At 56.0% G+C, this 23,344-nt stretch overlaps 1 protein-coding gene across 1 annotated transcript; it reads left to right on the top strand.

Annotated features, from left to right (window-relative positions):
- The first annotated feature begins 1,060 nt into the window (after positions 1-1,060).
- LOC136466287 (methionine aminopeptidase 1A-like) lies at positions 1,061-20,390 on the top strand. The gene is made up of 10 exons (XM_066464679.1): positions 1,061-1,143; positions 4,660-4,698; positions 18,026-18,181; positions 18,611-18,686; positions 18,817-18,864; positions 18,950-18,994; positions 19,090-19,189; positions 19,329-19,380; positions 19,931-19,988; positions 20,148-20,390. Exons 1-10 carry the CDS (start codon positions 1,061-1,063, stop codon positions 20,388-20,390), a joined length of 900 nt encoding a protein of 299 aa, XP_066320776.1.
- Positions 20,391-23,344: the final 2,954 nt, after the last annotated feature.

Raw genomic sequence — 23,344 nt, 5'->3', positions numbered from 1 at the left:
GCAAGGAGCAGATTCAAAAAGCGGCCGCCACCCCACCACGCCTTACAGAATTGATGCTAGCAGTAGCTCACGCTCACTGTAAGCTGACGGAGGCACGAGATGGGGCTACGTGAATCACATTACTACATTACAAAACACACACACTAGTGCTCAGTGATGGAAATTGAAGAAAAAAAAGAAATACTAAAACTGAAACTACCAACAACCGGATCTCTAATAGGAACATTTATACTGAAAAAATAAAATTACTACTGACAATAAAAAAACTGAAGAAAAAAAGCAATACTAAAACTGAACCACAGACAAAACAAACAAATCCAACTGACCCTATTGTATATCAAGCTCATGCTTATCCAAAGTAAGAAAAACACAAAGTCCGTGATGCTTGCTAATATAGTTATGGTTTACTAATATATATTTGTCAAGTATAAGAACTAGATAATTAATATAAACTACCTATCACTAGTAGAGAAACGACTTTTGATCCACTTCGAAATTTGGCTTTAGTCCCGGTATTTTTCGCGTCCGGAACTAGAGAAACCTTTAGTCCCGATTGGAGCTACCAACCGGAACTAAAGGTTAACTTTTACTCCCGGTTGGTCCCTCCAACCGGGATTAAAAGTCTACTCCCGGCTGGAGGCTCCGTCCGGGACTAGAAAGGGACCTTTAGTCCCGGTTGCTGTCTCCAACCGGGACTAAAGGTCCCCTCCTATATACTCCTTCTTCCTCCCCGAGCCCGAGCCACTTCGAGCTCAGTGTTCTTGCTTCATCGCCGGCCTCTCTTCTTTCTCATCGCCCATGTCTGACAGGACACAGCCGCGCGCACGGCCCGGATCGACTCTCAGCACGTAGGCAGCGAGCAAACCCTCTCGGCTGACTCGTCCACCTCCTTTTTCCTCTTTTCCCCTCGTGTCCGCCGCCCGCGCCATCGGAACCCTAGCCTCTGCCGCCACAGGTGAGCCGGACGGGACTCTTCTCTGCTGTTCTCCACGCCCTTCCTGCCCGGGTCCAGCAGTCTACTAATCCGCCTGATCCAATTGGCGTGGTGTAGGCAGCCAGGATGGAGAAAGGAGCCCCGGAGGTGTCGCCCCCCTGCGCTCGCTGCGGCAAGTCCGCTCAGCTCCAGTGCACATATCGCTTCATGTCTCCACTAGTGATCTGCTGTCGAGTTTTACCCGCTGCGTTTTGCTTCGACGCCCTACACCTATCCATCTAGTAATAGGAATCGATGCTTGACGCGGCTTTGTTGTGACGATATTTATTTTAAGTTATAGAAATTGGGTCTTTAGCTCTCATTTGCTTGTAGTTAGAACATTGAAGCAAAACCTAGGTGGCTCTAATTGGTCATTGCTGTGGTATATTGGTTGGAAAAATTGTAGTTAGAACATTGAAGCAGAACCTGGGTGGATCTAATTGTTCATTGCTGTGATATATGGCTGGAAAAGCAGAGTTATACTTTGGAAAGTAGCACATAGTAGACATGTTGGTTTCTTCAAGTCATTGCTTATGCTCTGGTGTGTTGATTTTCATATGCACGTTTTAAAGGCATGTATCATTGCTTATGCATGTTTTAAAACCTTCTGCATATTTTAAAGGCATGTATCATTTAGTTATGGCCTTATGTGGAAACTTCATCACAGTATGTAGTTAGTAGTATCTGTAGATACCTCTATTAGTGGAAATGGTATTTTTTTCATATCCTTGTGTCGGATACCGTGAGAAGGGGTACCCTAAGCCAGAACCAAAAAACGACTGCTTAGACTTCATGAAAATCGAAACCAGCTAAACACCGCAGGCCTCGGCCAATTCTCCGACTCGCCCGAGGCCCCCTCACCGCTAACCTCGGGCGATCCCCCACCGAAGGCCTCGGCCGACCCCCTCTCGTCGCAGGCCTCGGCCGGGCCACCGACCCTCCGTCTCGCGCGAGGCGGGCTCGGCAGCACTCCGCTGCCTCTTCCTTCTCCCGTCCCTCTGACAAAACGTCGTGTCGCATCAACTCAGCCAATTGCTGCCCCTGACATCGGCCGCATGCTCGGCACAGTACAGCAGAATGACTGACGGGACAGGAGGCAGGACTGGGCAGGGGTTACCCGCCACTGTGCTAACCACCATGCACATGGTTGACGCCCGTACCTCACTGTGCTGCCAACTCCTGCTCCGAGGACAACGCAGCGTGGGGAGCCACGTCTGGGCTACTGTGGCCTCGGAATCAGTACCCAGGACCAATAATTCTCTCCAGGGCCTCGGCAGTTTGCTGCAGGGGCTCGGCAGCCTGAGGATCCATGTCCGCCGGGCCCCACGACGGCTCGGCCTCGGCATCTGCTGAGCCACGGCTCCCTACGACGTCATCGCACGATGACCAGCACGTCACCCGCCATGTCCTGCATCAAGCTGTACGGGAGCCCCACGACGCACAAGACCAAGTATGACCGGCGCGTCACTTCTGCACGACAAGGACAGGGCCACTCCATCGACCATACCACAACAGCGGCCGGCTACAGGACTCGGACACGCCACCCCTATTTACAGAAGCGCTATGTAGCAACATATGTACGTTCCCGGTTCTCCCTTAGAGTATAAAAGGGAGGGACCGGGGCCATTTCGGGGGGAGGAGGCAGAAAGACGAACACCCCGATAGAACTACACACTTCTACACTGCACGCTGCTTGGGAACAACGTCTCAAGCAGCCTGTACCACCCTCGCCGAGACCTGGGGCTAGCTCCCTCTCTCACCTAGCTTGTAACCCCTACTACGAGCACTCCGGTGCAAGGAATACAAGATCGATCTCTCAGACTGGACGTAGGGCCTCGATTGCCTGAACCAGTATAAACCTTATGTCTCTTTGCATCACCATCCGGGATTAGGGGCACGCAGCACAAATTCACTCGTTGGTTGAGGGACCCCCGGTTCCAAAACACCGACAGTTGGCGCGCCAGGTAGGGGCCTCTGCGTGTCAGCTTCGTCATCCTAGCAAGTTCCGGATGGCAGACCCCATACGACCATTGCGTCTCGGCACCGTAGTTTGGTTCGGGAGCCTGGAGTTCATGTCTCTAGGGCATGAGTATGACATGGTGCTCCTCACTCCTCGAGCCCCACCGTCCGACGATGAAGTCACGCCCCGGCAGCCCAGGCGCAGGCGGCGCCCGGGCGGCCGCTCTCGCCACGCTCGCTAGGCACGACGCGAGCAATGCCACCCCGACGCTACGCAAACCCGGGGCGGCACGCCACTCCCCGCCGATACCCTATGACCAGCTGTTGGTACGGGGTCCCTGGCTGGGGACCTGTCTGGCCTGAGCATGGACGAAGGAAAATCGCCGGTGGCTCGCGCCGATGCCCAGTCATCTAGCTCCGCTCCACCACTCCCTGAAGAGTCGACCCCGGCGGGGCAGAATATGGAGACGGCACCGTCCCCATACCCCTTTGGGTTGAGGAATGCCGCCACCTCTTATGCCTACGCCTACACTGCCGCTCACGAGCACCCCTCGGAACGCGGCCAGCGCTTCGCTCTCGACCTGAGCACCCACTCCGACTCCTCGGACGAGGACGAGGCATGGCCCGGGGTGGATTTCTCCGAACTCCACAACCCTGGGGCTTTACGCCAATTCTTGGCCGCAAGCGACTACTGCCTCGGCTATTCCGACTCCGACGACGAAGGGACTTACGATCCATCCCGTGAGTGCTTCCACGTCGGGCTCGGGATGCCAAGGGCGGGTGAAGAGGAAGAGAGGACAGGCAACCATTCCCCGCCCCGGGCAGGGGCGGGTGATGCCACACCTCCGCGTCTCGAAGCCCCAACACCACGGAACGAGAATCCCATCCGCGGGGGGCATCGACGCCCAGACCTGGAGCAGCTCCGCGAGCTTCAAGCCAAGGTCGAACAAGACCGACTCCTTCTGCAACAGCTTCGAGACACTCTCGAGCAGGAGCAGCAAGGGTGCGGTGAGGGCGGAGGAGCCCGAGGGAGGGCCCGCGACGTCCATCACTGCATCAACGATAACGAAGGGGGAGAGCCACCCCCAATCTTTAATCGTGCTAGCCAGAATGTCGCAGCGGCTGCGATGCTAGTCCGAGCGATGCCCGAGCCCTCCACCACCGAGGGGCGACGGGTCCGCGGAGAGCTCCGCGACCTCCTCGAGACCGCAGTGGTGCAGCAGGCCGAAAGTTCCGCCTCCCGCCGGCGTGGAGGCACTTCGGAGCAACCCACGGCGCGACCTCGCCGGGGCCAGGATGCCTCGGTCCGTCCCGAGCCCGCTCGCGCACCGACGGCCAACGGAGCCCCCTCGGTGCACGATCGACCTAGGGACCAACGCGAGGCACAGGGCGACCACGAAGTAGTTGGCAGGCGACGGCGCCACGACGACGGAGCCGCCCGAGGCTACCACCCACACCGAGGCGGTCGCTACGACAGCGGTGAGGACCGCAGTCCTTCCCCTGAGCCGCCAGGACCTTGGGTCTTTAGCAGGGCCATCCGCGTTGCTCCTTTCCCCGCCCGGTTCAGACAGCCGACCAACCTCGCGAAGTACAGCGGCGAGACCAACCCGGAACTCTGGCTCGCCGATTACCGCCTGGCCTGCCAACTAGGTGGCGCGGACGATGATCTGCTCATCATCCGCAATCTCCCTTTGCTCTTGTCGGACTCGGCGCGAGCCTGGCTTGAGCATCTCCCTCCCTCGCAAATCCACGACTGGCGCGACTTGGTTAGGATCTTCGTCGGGAACTTCCAGGGCACTTACGTGCGCCCTGGGAATTCCTGGGATCTTAAGAGCTGCCGCCAGAAGCTGGACGAGTCTCTCCGAGACTTCGTCCGGCGCTTCTCCAAACAGTGCACCGAGCTACCCAGCGTCGGCGACTCGGAGATCATCCAGGCTTTCCTCTCCGGCACCACTTGTCGGGACTTGGTCCGAGAGTTAGGACGCAACGTCCCGCGCTCTGCCGCCGCGCTCCTCGACATCGCCACCAACTTCGCCTCGGGAAGCAGAAGGACGAGGCCCCCGAGGCCTCGCCCACCCGCGTCCCCAAGAGAAAGAAGAAGGGTCGCCCAGGGAAGTAGGAGGTCCTCGAAGCTGTCCATGTCGCCACAACAGATCGCAGGAATCCCCGAGGCCCCCGTGGCCCCGGGCTATTTGACGACATGCTGAAGAAGCCCTGCCCTTACCATCAAGGCCCGGTGAAGCATGCCCTCGAGGAGTGCACCATGCTCCGGCGTTACTACGCCAGGCTTGGGCTCCCCGACGACAATGAGGCCAGGAAAAGGGGCACCGGCGAAAGGGACGGTGATAAAGATGATGGGTTTCCCGAGGTACGCAACGCCTTCATGATCTTTGGCGGACCCTCGGCATGCCTCACGGCGCGCCAGCGAAAGAGGGAACGCCGGGAGGTCTTCTCGGTCTGGGTGGCCACCCCCCGGTACCTCGATTGGTCTCGGGAAGCAATCACCTTTGATCAGGATGACCACCCCGATTATGTTCCAAACCCCGGGCAGTACCCGCTTGTCGTCGACCCGATCGTCGGCAACACCCGGCTCACCAAAGTGCTCATGGACGGAGGCAGCGGCCTCAACATCCTCTACGTCAACACTCTGGAGCTCCTAGAGCTCGACCAATCACGGCTTCGAGGCGGTTCCGCGCCCTTCCATGGCGTCGTGCCAGGAAAGCGCACACGACCCCTCGGGCGCATCGACTTACCCGTCTGCTTTGGCACTCCCTCCAACTACCGTAAGGAGGTCCTCACCTTCGAGGTGGTTGAATTCAAGGGGGCTTACCACGCCATCTTGGGGCACCCGTGCTACGCCAAGTTCATGGCGATCCCCAACTACACCTACCTCAAGCTCAAGATGCCAGGCCCCAACGGCGTCATCACCGTTGAGTCCACGTACGAACATGCATACGACTGCGACGTCGAGTGCATCGAGTACACCGAGGCCATCGTGGAGGCCGAGACCCTCATCGCTGATCTCGACCAGCTTGGTAGCAAGGTTCTCGATGCCAAGCGGCGCGCCGGGACCTTCGAGCCCGCGGAGGCCGTCAAGCTCGTCCCAGTCGATCCCACCGTCCCCGACGGCCGAGGACTGAAGATCAGCGCCACCCTCGACAGCAAATAGGAGGCCGTGCTCGTCGACTTTCTCCGTGCGAACGTCGATATGTTCGTGTGGAGTCCCTCGGACATGCCGGGCATACCAAGGGAGGTCGCCGAGCACGCCTTAGATATCTGGGCAGGCTCCAGGCCGGCAAAACAGCGCCTGCGCCGATTTGACGAGGAGAAGCGCAGGGCCATCGGCGAAGAAGTGCAGAAGCTCATGGCAGCCGGGTTCATCAAGGAAGTATTCCATCCAGAGTGGTTGGCTAACCCTGTATTAGTCAGGAAGAAAAGTGGCAAGTGGAGGATGTACGTGGACTACACTGGTCTAAATAAAGCATGCCCGAAAGTCCCATTCCCACTACCACGAATTGACCAAATCGTCGACTCCACTGTAGGATGCGAAACCCTCTCCTTCCTTGATGCGTATTCCGGTTACCACCAAATCAAGATGAAAGAGTCCGACCAGCTCGCGACTTCTTTCATCACCCCATTCGGCATGTACTGCTACATAACCATGCCGTTCGGCCTTAGAAACGCAGGGGCTACTTACCAACGGTGCATGATCCAAGTCTTTGGCGAACACATCGGACGAACCGTTGAGGCCTACGTGGATGACATTGTAGTCAAGTCCAGGAAGGCCGGTGATCTCGTCGGCGACTTGGAGGTTGCCTTCACATGCCTCAGAAAGAAGGGCATCAGGCTCAACCCCGAGAAGTGTGTCTTCGGGGTTCCCCGAGGCATGCTCTTGGGATTCATAGTCTCAGAACATGGGATCGAGGCCAACCCAGAGAAGGTCTCGGCCGTGACCAACATGGGCCCGATCCGAGACCTCAAAGGGGTGCAGAGGGTCATGGGATGCCTCGCGGCCCTAAGCCGCTTCATCTCGCGCCTCGGCGAAAAAGGCCTGCCCCTGTACCGCCTCTTGAGGAAGTCCGAGCGCTTTTCTTGGACCACCGAGGCCGAGGAAGCCCTCGCCAGGCTCAAAGCACTGCTCACCAACCCCCCCGTCCTGGTTCCGCCCATCGAGGGTGAGCACCTCTTACTCTACGTCACTGCGACGACCCAAGTGGTCAGCGCGGCCGTAGTAGTCGAGAGGCAGGAGAAGGGACATGCTCTACCCGTCCAACGACCTGTTTACTTCATCAGCGAAGTGCTCTCCGAGACTAAGACGCATTATCCCCACATCCAGAAGCTGGTTTACACCGTAGTCTTGGCTCGACGCAAGCTGCGTCACTACTTCGAGTCCCACCCGGTGACTGTGGTGTCGTCTTTTCCTCTGGGAGAGATAATCCAAAACCGGGAGGCCTCGGGTAGAATAGCCAAGTGGGCTGTCGAACTCATGGGGGAAACCTTGTCTTTTGCGCCTCGGAAAGCGATCAAATCACAGGTCCTGTCCGACTTTGTAGCCGAATGGACCGACACACAGCTGCCACCCATTCAGATCCAATCAGAATGCTGGACCATGTACTTCGACGGGTCTCTGATGAAGACTGGGGCTGGCGCGGGCCTGCTCCTGGTCTCGCCCCTCGGAGTACACATGCGCTACATGATCCGGCTTCACTTCGCCGCCTCCAACAATGTCGCCGAATACGAGGCCCTCGTCAACGGCCTACAAATCGCCATCGAACTTGGAGTACGACGTCTCGACGTACGGGGTGATTCGCAGCTCGTCGTCGATCAGGTGATGAAAGAGTCAAGCTGCCATGACCCCAAAATGAAGGCGTACTACGCGATAGTACGTCGCCTGGAGAACAAGTTCGACGGTCTCGAACTCAACCACGTTGCACGAAAGTTCAACGAGGCCGCGGACGATCTGGCAAAGATGGTGTCGGCACGGACCCCGGTCCCCCCGAACGTCTTCGCCAGAGACCTCCACAAGCCATCCGTCGACTACGCCTCGGCGACGGAAGAGGGCCCATCAGCCGAGCCCACCGCAGGGCCCGAGGCCCCCTCTGCTGCCGAGCCCGAGGCCATGGCAATTGACGCAGAGCCTCCGAAGGCTGACCAAGGAACGGACTGGCGAGTCCCTTTCCTTGATCGCCTCGTTCGAGGAGAGCTTCCTGCTAACAGAACCGAAGCCCGACGGCTTGCGCGACGCGCCAAGACTTACGTCCTCTGCGACGGCGAGTTGTATAGGCGCAGCCCATCTGGTATTCTCCAACGATGCATCACCACCGAGGCTGGCCAATCCTTACTTTGGGACTTGCACGCGGGAGTCTGCGGGCACCACGCGGCGCCTCGGGCGCTCGTGGGTAACGCCTTCCGCCAAGGTTTCTATTGGCCAACGGCGGTGGCCGACGCCACGAAGCTAGTACGCTCCTGCGAGGGATGCCAGTATTACGCTCGACAGACGCACCTCCCGGCCCAAGCCCTCCAAACCATCCCCATCACATGGCCATTCGCTGTGTGGGGGCTGGACATGGTTGGGCCTCTGCAGAAGGCACCCGGGGGCTATACCCATCTGCTGGTAGCTATCGACAAATTCTCCAAATGGATCGAGGCTCGTCCGATCGCTCAGATCAAATCCGAGCAAGCGGTGCTGTTCTTTACGGATATCATCCACAGGTTCAGGGTTCCTAACACCATCATCACTGACAATGGGACACAATTCACCGGTCGCAAGTTCCTAACGTTCTGCGATGACCACCACATCCGGGTGGTCTGGTCGGCCGTAGGGCACCCAAGGACGAATGGCCAAGTAGAGCGTGCCAACGGCATGATCCTACAAGGCCTTAAGCCAAGAATATTCAATCAGTTGAAGAAGTTTGGCAAGAAATGGCTTGCCGAACTCCTGTCAGTCATCTGGAGCCTAAGGAATACCCCGAGCCGAGCTACAGGATTCACACCGTTCTTCCTGGTCTATGGAGCCGAGGCCATCCTCCCCACTGACTTAGAATACGGTTCCCCGAGGCTACAGGCGTACAACGAGCAAAGCAACCGCACTGCTCGCGAAGATGCCCTCGACCAGCTGGAGGAAGCCTGAGACGTCGCGCTGCTACACTCAGCCAGGTACCAGCAAGCCCTACGATGCTACCAAGCCCGGCGCATCCAAAGCCGAGACCTGAAGGTGGGCGACCTGGTGCTAAGACTGAGGCAGAGCAGCAAGGGCCGCCACAAGCTGACCCCACCCTGGGAAGGGCCGTACATCGTCGCTCAAGTGCTGAAGCCCGGGACCTACAAGTTAGCCAACGAGAAGGGCGAAATCTTCACCAACGCTTGGAACATAGAACAGCTACGTCGTTTCTACCCTTAAAATTCCAAACGTTGTTTACATTGTTTCTCGAAATACAATAAAGAAGCGTTCTTAGTTGTTATAATCTTTCGAGGAACTCCCCTTATAGACAAGTCGATTGTATAGAATCTAAGGACCGTACGATCGTCTCAAGGGCGAAAAGGCCGGCCGAGCCGTGAGAACGGCCTACGCCTCCGGGCTACGGCAGCTCCCTCACCACCTTTTTACCCAAGGGACAGCGTAGGCTCCGAGGAAGTTCTGTGCAGAGAGCTTGTCTATCAATAGGGGCTCGACGTCACAATAGCGCTATAAGGGAGACTCGGCTCTGCCTCTGCAAAGCCGAGCCTCCCTCGGGGGCTAGAAAGGGGGAACCCCCCTAAGTCCCGAACACCGCTTGTTAATGGTCTTTCAAAAAATTTCTACGCCAAACTCTCTCGCGCTCTGACGGGACCCTCACAAGAAACCCAAAGACCAAAAGCTTCTCTGGAGGCCAAAGGGCCGGTCGAGTCGTGAGAACGGCCTACGCCTCTGGGCTACGGCAGCTCCCTCACCACCCTTCGCCGAAGGACGACTTAGGTCCCGAGGGATTTCTTTGCGGGTTCCCAAGATCGAGACAGAGGGCACAGGCTCGGAAGTAGAATAGAAAACGGTTAAAAGACGCACATACGCAAATACTTTAAAGGCCTCGACGGCCACGAAGACGTCACGGTATGACAACTAACCCAATCCGGTTACATGGCCCCTTTTGGCCCAGGTCAAAGCTCAAGGATCGATGGCCGGCGCGGGAGGGACCACCTCTTCTTCAAATAGACTGGCCAGCGCTGTGCCAGGTGCCTCGGCCGCCTCCAACAGCTTCACGACCTCCGCATCAGCCTCCTCGTCATCTTCTGGCAACACGTAGCCGTCGCTGACAGCCTCGAGGTTGATGGCGTAGTGCGAGGAGACGACGGCCAGGGCGCGCTTGACACCCGTGTGCAACGCTCCCCGGAGCCTCTCGTGGACGCGGCCGCTCAACGCAATCAGGCGGCTCCCAAGGGAGCTGGCTGATTGGACCTCCTCAACGTCCAGGGCCTCGCAGGCGGTACGGACAGCGCTGCGCAGCGCCTCGTGCTCCCGGACCTCAACATCCAGCGCCGCTTGCGCTGCGACGGAGGCCTCAGCCGCCTAGGAAGCCTCTTTCTCCAGATCTACGTCGCAACGAGGGGTCAGGAGTCAAACGCGAACCGGAACAAATGAAACAAGGAACACGGTTCAGCGGAACTTACCCTCGGCCTTGCTCTTCCAGGCTAAGACCTCGACCCGAGAGGCCTTGGCCGCCTTGGTAGCCTCTGCCAAGGCGACTTTCGTCGCCTGATGCTCGCTCTGCTCCGCACCCAGCTGCCCGGCTATGGCCTTCGCAGAGGCCGTCGCTTCTTGGGCCCGAGACCTAAAGGAGTCTCGCTCCTCCTCCAGTTCCTTGATCTTTGCCACCAGAGGGGCAGACTGCTCTTTAGCTGTGGCCAACTCGGCCTGAATGTCAGCACAACGAAGGCGGAGGTCCTCCACTTCCGCACTCCGCGCCGACAAAAGCCCCTGGGCATCGGCGAGCAGGCCCTTCTGCCGCCGGAGCTGGTCCCAGATATCCCTCTCCCTTCGTAGGAATACCGATTTCCCAAGGGATCGGGTCTCGAGCTCCTAAAGAGGCAAAACAAAAAACGCACGTCAAACACAGCGAGGGGGCTCGGAGAGAAAACAACGCGGCATGAGAGAGGAAAGTACGGTACCTGGGTGACACCGGGCAAGTCCCGTCCCATAATAGTCATCGCTGTCTGCAGCGACCGCACTGCCAGCTGGCGGTACTGCTCGAGGGTATCCCATCGCCCCCCCTCTGCGGTATCTTCAAGGGCGAACACGGGCTCCCCCTCGGGGTCAGCCCGGTTCCACCAGAAAACACGCGGGAAGTTCCACCCACGGGGCTCGGGCCGTAGCCGGGCAAGGGCCGAACTCCCCTCGGCGGGATCTGGGACTGGTTGCTCCGCGGTACTGGCCACCTCGACGTCCGCCGCCTCCTTCCCCTGGGAGGAATCATCAGATGAAATTGTCTGAACCAGGGGCGGCGCCAAAACTTGCTCCGTCTCCACCTCCATCGCCTCGGCCTCGACGGACCCGGGGGCTCTAGCCTCCGCCATCTCTACCTCGGTGGCCCCGGCATCCACCGCCCTGACTTCGAAGGTCTTGGGGGCTCCGGCCTCACCCTCAATGGCCTCGGCAATGGAGGACGCCCCAGCCTCCTTAGCCCCAAGACCCACGACATCGCGGAGCGTGGGCTCCTCCTCCTCCACTCGCTCCGCGGCCGCCTCGGCACCCTTTTCTTGGGCAGCCGCCTCCTCCGAAATGGCCCCGCCCGACGCCGCGCCACGCTGCACGCCAGCCTGCGCCTCCGCTGCCTGATGGGCAGAGGAGCTAACGTTCACCTTGAGCGCCTTACGGGGCGCCAAGGCAGGATCTTCCACCAGATGCGTCTGGCTGGAAGCAAAGACACTCCCAAGGTCAGCATGCGACCAAGGGGCAAACAAGAAGTACTATGGACTCCACCAGAAAAGACGCTTACCGCGAACGTGGATGCAGCCGCTTCAACACCGCCAGCCTCCTCTGCAACGGCGGCGGTGGTGGCAGCAGCGCGGCCTCGGTGTCCACCGGTGCCAGCTGGCCTCCGTCGGACCCCGGCACCTCCTCGACCCTTCGCGGATACAATGGGGTCGCGCCCACCGTCGCTCACTCCACCTCCACCGTCGAACTCATCGGGCTGACGGCACGCTCCTTCGACACCCGCGCCTCGGGCGTGTCGGCCTCGGCCCCGGGACGGGCCGCCGCCGGCCCCGGGACACCTCCTCCTAGGGGCGTCGGGCTCCTTGCCGGCGCCCCGAGCACCAGCTCCCTAATGTCGGGGAGGTGTTCCAGGCAGGCCGTCCCCACCTCGCGCCCGCCGCCGTCGCCCGAAGAATCCGACACCGACGACGAGGGAGACGGCTCCAACGGGAGACCGTCGAGCCTCTGACACCGGCGACGAGCGTCCAGCTTTTCGCGTGCGAGGATCTTCTTCGTGCGCTTCGCCTCCTTGGCATCTTTCTTCTTCTTCCCCTCCTCGGCGCGCGCTCTGTTCACGGATCGCCGCCGGGCGTCCTCGGGAACGGGCGGCGGGGAGCCTCGCACATCTCTTATCCCCTGTGGGAACGACGAAGTAAGACGATAGACAAAAAAAAGGGCGAAAAACAAGAAGGCCGCGAAAGCCTCGGCAACATCCAACTAACCAGCGAGACATACCCCCGCGACGGGCGCATCGGGAACGGCATCAAATCGTCAATCTTCGGCTTTCCGTCTACCGCCTCTCTCACCCGACGCAGGGTCTCGTCGTCGGTAAGGGCGAAGACGGACATCTTGACACCGGCGATCGGATCGCCCGGGGTCATCTCGAACAGCCGCCGCCGCCGGGCCATCAGCGGCAACACCCTCCGGCGGTGAAAAGCCGCCACAACCACGGCCACCGAAAGGCCGTGGTCACACAGCTTCCCCAAGGCCCTCAAGAGCGGTTCCAGCCTAGGCTGATCGACCTTGATGACGCCGTATCCCCATTTCTCTGGTTGACTCTCTACAACCCGCCCGATATAAGGGGGAAGTCCTCCGCCGTCGTTGCGGAGGTAGAACCAGCCGTCGTACCAACGACGGTTGGACGATGACAGCTGGGCCGGGATGTAGAGGGACTGCCGGTCTTGGCGCACGTGAAGGGTGCAGCCGCCGGCCCTCTGCACCTTCTGGGCCCCCCTCGTTCCCCCCGGCTTGGTGGTGAACGTCGCCCGGAACAAGTGGAGCCACAACTCCCAGTGGGGAGCGATCCCCAAGTACCCCTCACAGACGGCGATGAAGATGGCCGCCTGCGCGATGGAGTTGGGGCTGAAATTGTGGAGCTCCACGCCATAGTAGTGCGGGAGCGCCCGCATGAAGTTATCCACCGGCGACCCGAGGCCTCGCTCGTGGAAGACGACGAAGCTCACCACGTAGCCGTCACGCGGCCTCGGCTCCGACTCGTTCCCCAGAGCAGTCCACTCCGGCTCGTCAGGGTCGGTGATCGGGCGAAGAAGACCGGCCTCCACGAGCGACTGCAGCTTCTCCTCGGTGACGTCAGACCGCTCCCAGGGATCCGCCGGGAGGATGACGGGACCACCTGCCATTGCGCGGTGGAGGACGCTGCTACGGCGGTAATCTCTCTCTCTCTCTTTCGTTCGGTCTCTCTCTCTCTCGCCCTTCTCCTCCCCGCTCTATGCTCTCAACGACGGCACGGAGGCAGCGAAAGCAAACGCGGAAAAGGTAAGGAGGGGGAGGGCGAGGCTGTTTGTGTATTTATGCAGGGACGAGTCGAAACCACCGGGCGACGAAATCGGGGAAGTTTTCCCAAAAAATCCGCTGCGATTACCCAGATCCGGTCTTACCTCCCACGCGCCCACTCCCTCATTAATTCCGCGTGCAGTTACGTCCCGTCGGCTGACGCCATGTCACGTCCAACCGCAGCAGCAGCAGGCGCCATTTCACCTCCCCGAAAAAGCCGCCTCAAAAGGCACGCCTGCCGTTGTTAGCCGTAGGGAGAGAAATAACCCCCACCTGATTCCTTTCGGGCAAAGGAACTGGGCACCGAGCCCACTACGGTCCAGGGGTTCGAAGGCTGGGCCCCTAGGGGTTTCGACAGCCGCCCCAGGGCAACAGAGTCAGGGGCGACTACGGGCGAGCCTATACGAGGCCGAGGCCCAAGCAAGCGAAACGCTTGGGACGCCCTGTGTCGTGTCCGAGACCGGCAGGGAGGTCTCCGAATGGGATCCCACCGTAGGGAGGCACCGAGCCACCGAGGCCCAGCGAACGGCCTCGGCACCCACTAGAGAAACCCTCCAGTACTCTTGGAGCACGTCTCCGGACCGCTAGCTGACCCCCAGCGAACGGGGTACGGGCCTCCACTCGGACTTACCCGATAACAGCTCACCGGAAATGCCATCGCTCGCGCCCACCGAGGGTAGCATGGCACATTCCACCCCTCCTTCCGAGCGAAAAGGAAGCGCGAGGGTCGAATAAAAAGACAGGAGAATCCCTGACGGCCCTCCTGCTCCGCGCAGAGGCTAAGGGAATCTTCCTGCAAAACATTGCCGAGGCCCAGCGACTTAGGCTCGCACACGAGGGGGCTCGGCAAAACAAACCCTCCTTCCGAGTGAAAAGGAAGCGCGAGGGTCGTTCAAAAAGCCAGAAGAACTCCTGACGGTCCTCTCGCTCCGTGCACAGGCTAGGGAGCTCCTTCCACAAAAAAACGCCAAGACCCCGCGACCTAGTCTCGCACCCGAGGGGGCCTCGGCCGACAGACCCTCACGCGCGAGGGGCGAACCAAAAGCCAGGGGGACCTCTGACCGCTCTCTCGCTCCGTGCGAGAGACTCGGGGGCTCCTCCTGCAACTTTGCCGAGACCTAGCGGCTCAGGCTCGCACACGAGTGGGCTCGGCAAACAGCCCCCGTCCGAGCGAAAAGGGCATGAGGGAGACGGACAAAAAAGCCGGGAAGACCCCTGACCGCCCTCTCGCTCCGTGCAGAGGCTCGGGGGCTCTTCCTGCACCCAAGATAAAGACAAGCGACCCGAGCCCGTTACGGTCCAGGGGTTCGAAGGCTGGGCCCCCAGGGGTTTCGACAGCCGCCCCAGGGCAAAAGAGTCAGGGACGACTACGGGCGAGCCTGTATGAGCGCGCCCTGTGTCGTGTCCGAGACCGGCAGGGAGGTCTCCGAATGGGATCCCACCGTAGGGAGGCACCGAGCCACCGAGGCCCAGCGAATGGCCTCGACACCCACTAGAGAAACCCTCCGGTACTCTTGGAGCGCGTCTCCGGACCGCTAGCCGACCCCCAGCGAACGGGGTACGGGCCTCCACTCGGACTTACCCGATAACAGCTCACCGGAAATGCCATCGCTCGCGCCCACCGAGGGTAGCATGGCACATTCCACCCCTCCTTCCGAGCGAAAAGGAAGCGCGAGGGTCGAATAAAAAGACAGGAGAATCCCTGACGGCCCTCCTGCTCCACGCAGAGACTAAGGGAATCTTCCTGCAAAACATTGCCGAGGCCCAGCGACTTAGGCTCGCACACGAGGGGGCTCGGCAAAACAAACCCTCCTTCCGAGCGAAAAGGAAGCGCGAGGGTCGTTCAAAAAGCCAGAAGAACTCCTGACGGTCCTCTCGCTCCGTGCAGAGGCTAGGGAGCTCCTTCCGCAAAAAAAACGCCGAGACCCCGCGACCTAGTCTCGCACCCGAGGGGGCCTCGGCCGACAGACCCTCACGCGCGAGGGGCGAACCAAAAGCTAGGGGGACCTCTGACCGCTCTCTCGCTCCATGCGAGAGACTTGGGGGCTCCTCCTGCAACTTTGCCGAGACCCAGCGGCTCAGGCTCGCACACGAGTGGGCTCGGCAAACAGCCCCCGTCCGAGCGAAAAGGGCGTGAGGGAGACGGACAAAAAAGCCGGGAAGACCCCTGACCGCCCTCTCGCTCCGTGCGGAGGCTCGGGGGCTCTTCCTGCACCCAAGATAAAGACAAGCGACCCGAGCCCGTTACGGTCCAGGGGTTCGAAGGCTGGGCCCCCAGGGGTTTCGACAGCCGCCCCAGGGCAAAAGAGTCAGGGATGACTACGGGCGAGCCTGTATGAGCGCGCCCTGTGTCGTGTCCGAGACCGGCAGGGAGGTCTCTGAATGGGATCCCACCGTAGGGAGGCACCGAGCCACCGAGGCCTAGCGAACGGCCTCGGCACCCACTAGAGAAACCCTCCGGTACTCTTGGAGCGCGTCTCTGGACCGCTAGCCGACCCCTAGCGAATGGGGTACGGGCCTCCACTCGGACTTACCCGATAACAGCTCACCGGAAATGCTGTCGCTCGCGCCCACCGAGGGTAGCATGGCATCTTCCACCCCTCCTTCCGAGCGAAAAGGAAGCACGAGGGTCGAACAAAAAGCCGGGGGAACCCCTGACGGCCCTCTCGCTCCAGGCGGAGGCTAAGGGGCTCTTCCCGCAGCATCGTCGAGGCCCTGCGATCCGAACTCGCACCCACAGGCCCGGCAAACACAATGTAAACCCCTCACTCGAAAGAGAAAAAAGCCCCTGGAGAAGTGAAATCACTCCTCCAGGGCCTCAGGGGCTACACCCGGTGGGTGCGCTCGCGCGCACCCACCAAAACCTCGAGTACGAAACACCATCCCGACAGGAACTATCAAGAGCCAATTCTCGTCAGAACCTCAGGGGGAGTGCCTCCACTCCCCCCAAGGCTCGGGGGCTACTGTCGGATACCGTGAGAAGGGGTACCCTAAGCCAGAACCAAAAAACGACTGCTTAGACTTCATGAAAATCGAAACCAGCTAAACACCGCAGGCCTCGGCCAATTCTCCGACTCACCCGAGGCCCCCTCACCGCTAACCTCGGGCGATCCCCCACCGAAGGCCTCGGCCGACCCCCTCTCGTCGCAGGCCTCGGCCGGGCCACCGACCCTCCGTCTCGCGCGAGGCGGGCTTGGCAGCACTCCGCTGCCTCTTCCTTCTCCCGTCCCTCTGACAAAACGTCGTGTCGCATCAACTCAGCCAATTGCTGCCCCTGACATCGGCCGCATGCTCGGCACAGTACAATAGAATGACTGACGGGACAGGAGGCAGGACTGGGCAGGGGTTACCCGCCACTGTGCTAACCACCATGCACATGGTTGACGCCCGTACCTCACTGTGCTGCCAACTCCTGCTCCGAGGACAACGCAGCGTGGGGAGCCACGTCTGGGCTACTGTGGCCTCGGAATCAGTACCCAGGACCAATAATTCTCTCCAGGGCCTCGGCAGTTTGCTGCAGGGGCTCGGCAGCCTGAGGATCCATGTCCGCCGGGCCCCCACGATGGCTCGGCCTCGGCATCTGCTGAGCCACGGCTCCCTACGACGTCATCGCACGATGACCAGCACGTCACCCGCCATGTCCTGCATCAAGCTGTACGGGAGCCCCACGACGCACAAGACCAAGTATGACCGGCGCGTCACTTCTGCACGACAAGGACAGGGCCACTCCATCGACCATACCACAACAGCGGCCGGCTACAGGACTCGGACACGCCACCCCTATTTACAGAAGCGCTATGTAGCAACATATGTACGTTCCCGGTTCTCCCTTAGAGTATAAAAGGGAGGGACCGGGGCCATTTCGGGGGGAGGAGGCAGAAAGACAAACACCCCGATAGAACTACACACTTCTACACTGCACGCTGCTTGGGAACAATGTCTCAAGCAGCCCGTACCACCCTCGCCGAGACCTGGGGCTAGCTCCCTCTCTCACCTAGCTTGTAACCCCCTACTACGAGCACTCCGGTGCAAGGAAAACAAGATCGATCTCTCAGACTGGACGTAGGGCCTCGATTGCCTGAACCAGTATAAACCTTATGTCTCTTTGCATCACCATCCGGGATTAGGGGCACGCAGCACAAATTCACTCGTTGGTTGAGGGACCCCCGGTTCCAAAACACCGACACCTTGATCTTTTGATTTTTTAAAGGAAACACATCTTTTTATATCAAAGTATCCATTGGAAGTGCTGGCACACCAGTGCAGGGTAGAATTATGTTTCATGTGTGCTCCTTCACCTTTTTGAACTAGTGAAAACGTTAAATTCTTTTGTGTCCACAAATCATTTGCAGCACACATGATTGTTTTAGGGCAGCATGGAGCTCTCACAAATCTGTTCACCCAAAGCCTGGTGCACTGGCATCCCAGCAGTCTCCAGAAGGTTGGAAATATTGTGTGAGAAAAGGGCGGGGACGTGCATTGAAACTTCCTCGTTTTGATTGGACAGGGTAAAATACTATTACCACATCCTCAATTCCTTTGTTCGATCTGTTGTTCAATATATGTAGCATTCCATTTGCCTCTGTTGTTCAAATTCAATCAAATACAAAAAGAACAAGAACAACAACAAAACTTTCTAGTTTCTAGTCCCAAACAAGTTTAGGTAGGCTAGGTCTGAAATCCAACATGAGCCACCACAAAAAATGGTAGTGACAACTCAAATTCGAATATTCCAAATTTATATTAATTTTTGGCTGGTTGATTTCCTACCTTAAATAAATGCTGGTACCTTCTGACACAACCTATGTGGAACACTAAGGATAACCCTGCCACAACCATGCAAAAGGTTTAGAGCAGCAAATGAGCTATTTGGGTGGGAGGAATGAGCTATTTGGGTAGTACCTTTCTCACATTTACTGAATGATTATGTCTTTCAGTCCATTGATACCATATCCAATATCAAAGATGCGTGTGGTGCCAGATGAAATTGAGAAGCCTAATTGGGCGCTTGATGTAAGTTCCTGTTGTTTTAAGGGTCTCTTCCTTCACAGTATGCATGCAGTGTCGTCTCACCATTCCACTTGAAGTGATATCTCTTGCAATATGCTCTTTCAAATCTCCCTGACATTGTAATACTTTTTAGGGAATTCCCAAGATAGAACCAGATAGTGATTTGCAGAAAAGAGTAGAGGTAAAATCCTTCAAAGGTTTTTGAGTATCACATATGTTCCATGAACAAATTTATGATGATCACTGCTTTCTTTGTGCCTCTGTAGATTAAGACCCCTGAACTCATAGAAAGGATGAGAGAAACATGTCGAGTAAGTTCCCAGCATGTGTAAATGAGTGCTTAGTTGTGACATTATAATTTCACTTTCCTAATCTTTTCTGCTTTATCTCGTATTATCATTTATAGATTGCAAGAGAGGTTTTAGATGCAGCTGCTCATGTAATTAAACCAGGAATTACAACAGATGAAATTGATAGAGTTGTCCATGAAGAGACAATTGCTAGAGGTGAGATCAACCTCCTTTAAGAATTAAATGCAACAAATTGAACTCTAGTTGATTGAATGATGAACTTGTGATCACTACAACTATTTTTAAGAAAAATACTATTTGTGTCTTGATCATAACTTTCATTCTTGATCCTCAGGTGGATACCCATCTCCATTGAATTACCATTTCTTCCCCAAGTCATGTTGCATGTATAAATATTATATTTCTATATTTACTTACATGCATAAAGATTTATTTTTATATTTACTCACATGTATTACAATTATTTATCTTTCTTGAGTTCTATTTGTATGGTTGCACCTGATAGAATTTGAAATAATATGTTCAAATACATTTGATAGACCCATTCAAATCTCAAAGTAATTACCAGGGAAAAAGTCAGGAGCTTTTGTTTGTTTATTAGTTAATAATATTTTCACTATCATTAACTTTTGTCCAAGTTGGTATATTTGATTACAAAAAAAGAAAAAAAAGAAAACCTTTAGTCCCGGTTGGTAATACCAACCGGGACTAAAGGGCCGGCCCACGTGGCCAGGCCGGGAGGCCTCTTTAGCCCCGGTTGGTATTACCAACCGGGACTAAAGGTGGACCTTTAGTACCGGGCGAGAAACCGGGACTAAAGGAGGAGCCCTTTAGTCCCGGATTTGTGCTCCCGGTTGGGAAACCAGGACTGAAGGGGTTTCCCAACCGGGAGTAAAGCTTGTTTTTGTACTAGTGTATATGATTTTCAATTGGCAGGTATGCATCTAACAGTTCGTGGTTCTCAATATCTCTCAATGCATCACTGTCAGAGGTGGTATCAGACTGCATAAACCCAAATGCACGTGCCTAAATGCATCAATCTGGCAGTATAAACCCAATCGTCATTTAGACTAACATTTGGCAGGGATGTATTTGCATTTATAATGCATAAAACCAGTATTTTAACTTATGATATTTTAGATGTGCATTGCAGTGCTGCTGCTGCAACATGGGCACAAGACAAAATATAAAACATGATGCTGCTCCTTCTATTCACTACCTCCGTTGCTTGCTTACAAATCATGCAGGCCTGCAATGTGAAGAGGTGGTCGTCGATCTGGACCTCCTTGGTGACGAAATCCGCGCTGATGGTGGCCTTCTACTGGATGCTGAACTTGTTGATGTAACTGCGCACACCAAACCAAGAAATCGGTCCCCGATCAGTACTAAAAATTGAATACTGAAATCTAGACTAAAAATTAAATTGAAATCTAAACAAAAAAAACATGCAAACAATAAATTAAATATTCTGGACTAAAAATTAAAATAAAATAAAATACTAAAATCTGAACCACTGAACATTGAAGGGACAACTGAAACATTGAACCTCAAACTCTAAACTAACATATATTGGAATCTAAAACACAGGCAATACAGAAAAAGGAGTTCACTAGCCTGCTCAACACACGTTATTAGTCTCCAGCATGGATTCCTGAAGCTACTACCTGATATAACCTACCACTAGTTTGAACAAGACCTTTGGATCTGAAGCTATTGCATGCGATAAAAACAAAAAATCAAGTGGCAGGAGTCGGAGTATTGCTCCATGAAACTCTCCTACAGCATGCGCTACAGCTACATTCAGGTAGCGTCCAGCAACGTAGACACACTCCTCCAATCCTTATGCTCAAAAACTAGCTGGCCACCAAATCAAACTCATCCACCTTCCGTTGGTACACCATTTGACCCGTGCATCCGCGCAAACACAAAATGTTGACGAACCAAAATGATTGAAATCCAAAATCACCTAGGAGGCAGATGGCAGCATGCACCTTCAGCTTTACAGCCTGTTTACTTGTTGGTTTGAGCCAGGACTTATTAGCCAGCCAACACTGTTTTACTCTCACAACAAACCAGCACAGTCGGACTTATCCGCCCAGAACCTTCGCTGTTAGTAATCGACAGAGACGATGAGAGAAGCACAATCCTTCGCCAACGGTGACGCCAGAGCAGGAGCTCACGTCGGCACCTCCGCGTCCGCGTTCGCCCCCACCCCCGCCCCTACCCCCGCCTCCGCCTCCACCTCCGGCGACGCCAGAGCTAGCGCTCGAGTGGGCACCTCTGTCTCCGTCTCCGGACAAAGCGCACTCTATCTCCTCCACCGAGTGTCTGAATCGACCAAAGGAATAAAAAAATGAAAGATGGACTGAAATGAGCCTAGTACATGGAAACAAGCCCGTCACATAGGGAAGTGACCCAGAAACAAAGACACACCTCAGAATGCACGAATCTCAACATAATCATAGCCATAGAAAACTGATTGATTAAGAAACAATAACATCCGACAGATGAATAGAAATTCTCTAAATCTTTTATCCAAAATAAATTGAGGTTTTTTGTCCGGCCTAAAAAATGCTCGGATCTAGTGTGCGTATTTGACTGGGAAGGGAAGGGAAAGATGCTGGTGCCAAGTGCCAAAGGTGGAGCGCTAAATAAAAAGTTTGTTGGGCTGGCTTGGAGGCTCATTTCAAAAATGTTCTGACTAAACTCTTTTTTAAAAACAATAAAAAAAATTGATTTCACTTGATTTCTGGCTTTGGCTTTGGCTCTGCTCGCTAATTAAGTTCGGCTTAAAGTTAAGTTTTAAACAATTCAGAAAACAATAATAAATACGATTATGTCAATTTTTAAGAAATCTCGAAAAAAAATTGTAAGTGGTTCGTTATCCATCCTAGATCCTAGCCAGGGACCCACGGTGGAGAGAGAGGAAGGAGTAGAGATAAACCAAGAGGAGAGAGGTAAAAAGACAAAGGACATTGTACAGTGACACACAGGAGGGCTAGGTGGCATTTACGCCGGCTGCCTTGGACCGACCACAAGACCAGCAGCGGCTTTTGATGACGTACTAACAATGGCGTCGTGCCGGTCAAAGTGGCAGCTTTACTAGGCCGGGGGAGGACGGTGGGCAAGCCAAGGTGAAAAGGCAGAACAGTACTAGGCTGCTGCAGGGAGTGCCAACAGTGTGTACCTTGAAGCATCAGTGTTACGTTTATTCGCTGGGTGACCACGCGCCTTTGGCCGTGGCAGTGCGCCGGTCCAAAAGGCAGGTAGCGCATGCACCATGCAGGGCCAAAAAACCCAAAAGGGCGGTGCGCTTTACTACAAGTCGCTGTGGTGTGCTGTGCATGCGCGCGCGCGAGTACGAGTACGTATACGTGTGGCCGGGGGCCCGGGGCCGGCCAGTCAAAGACGCCGGAGCTCGCGCGGCGCGCGGCGGCAGAGAAGAAAGAGAAACCGAAGGGGCTCCTGTACGTCCTGAAGCGACCTGTCCATCTATCCAAACCGGCCGGATCTTCCGAGATAGACGTGGTGTGATGTGATGTGAAGCACCAGCACGGTTTTCCGCGGAACGTGTTGCTGTTGTAATGTAATATTCGGTCGGTTCCGGAGCTGGCTTTATTTGCTACTGGATCGAGGAGTCAATAATCTAAGCCAGCCAGCTAGCGCTAGCTCTCATCCATCGTCGTCGTAGTCTCATCTCATGTCTCTCTCTGTCACTAGACGTCTAGACCGTACGTGTGTGTTCTCGTGTCGTGCTCTGCCTGGTAAAAATCTCGTGCCGCGCGGATTATAGGGCAGTGATCGATCGAGGTCGTTTCGTTCAAAGATTCTTACGTGCAAGGTAGGCGAACTGATAAGATCGATGCATGCATTTCTCTGTGCACGGTCAATCAAGGCGCGTACGTACGTGTGTGTCACTCATAAATCACAATCTCGGTCTCGGTCGCCAGATATGTTCATGGGGCCCGTGCATTATTTGTGTATGCGTGGCTGTCAGTACGTAGTGAGCATACAGACATGCACACGGCCGGCTACACGTTCGCATGAATATACATATATCTGTCATCAGAAAACTATATACTTGTATCATCGGTGCGAGGCTGCGAACTAGCAACACTACACATCAACAACGTTTGCTACGGTACTAGTATTAGTATATGAAAAACTGCCCATTTCAGGTACTGTCCATCTCTGGTAAGCAACAGCAGCCTATGGATAATCCATGCCTAAACAACTTCACAGACTTGCCGCCATTGCACAGTCTGATGAAAGCCATAGCAGAGATAGAAACAACACATAAAAAAAAGATAGTGAAGTTAAAAACAATGTGCAACTACTCAAATTTCCGAC

Source organism: Miscanthus floridulus, chromosome 7 (assembly GCF_019320115.1).
Source record: "Miscanthus floridulus cultivar M001 chromosome 7, ASM1932011v1, whole genome shotgun sequence".
NCBI classification, from domain to species: domain Eukaryota; kingdom Viridiplantae; phylum Streptophyta; class Magnoliopsida; order Poales; family Poaceae; genus Miscanthus; species Miscanthus floridulus.
The sequence above is the reverse complement of the archived record's forward strand: the minus strand, read 5'-3'. Positions and strand labels throughout refer to the sequence as shown.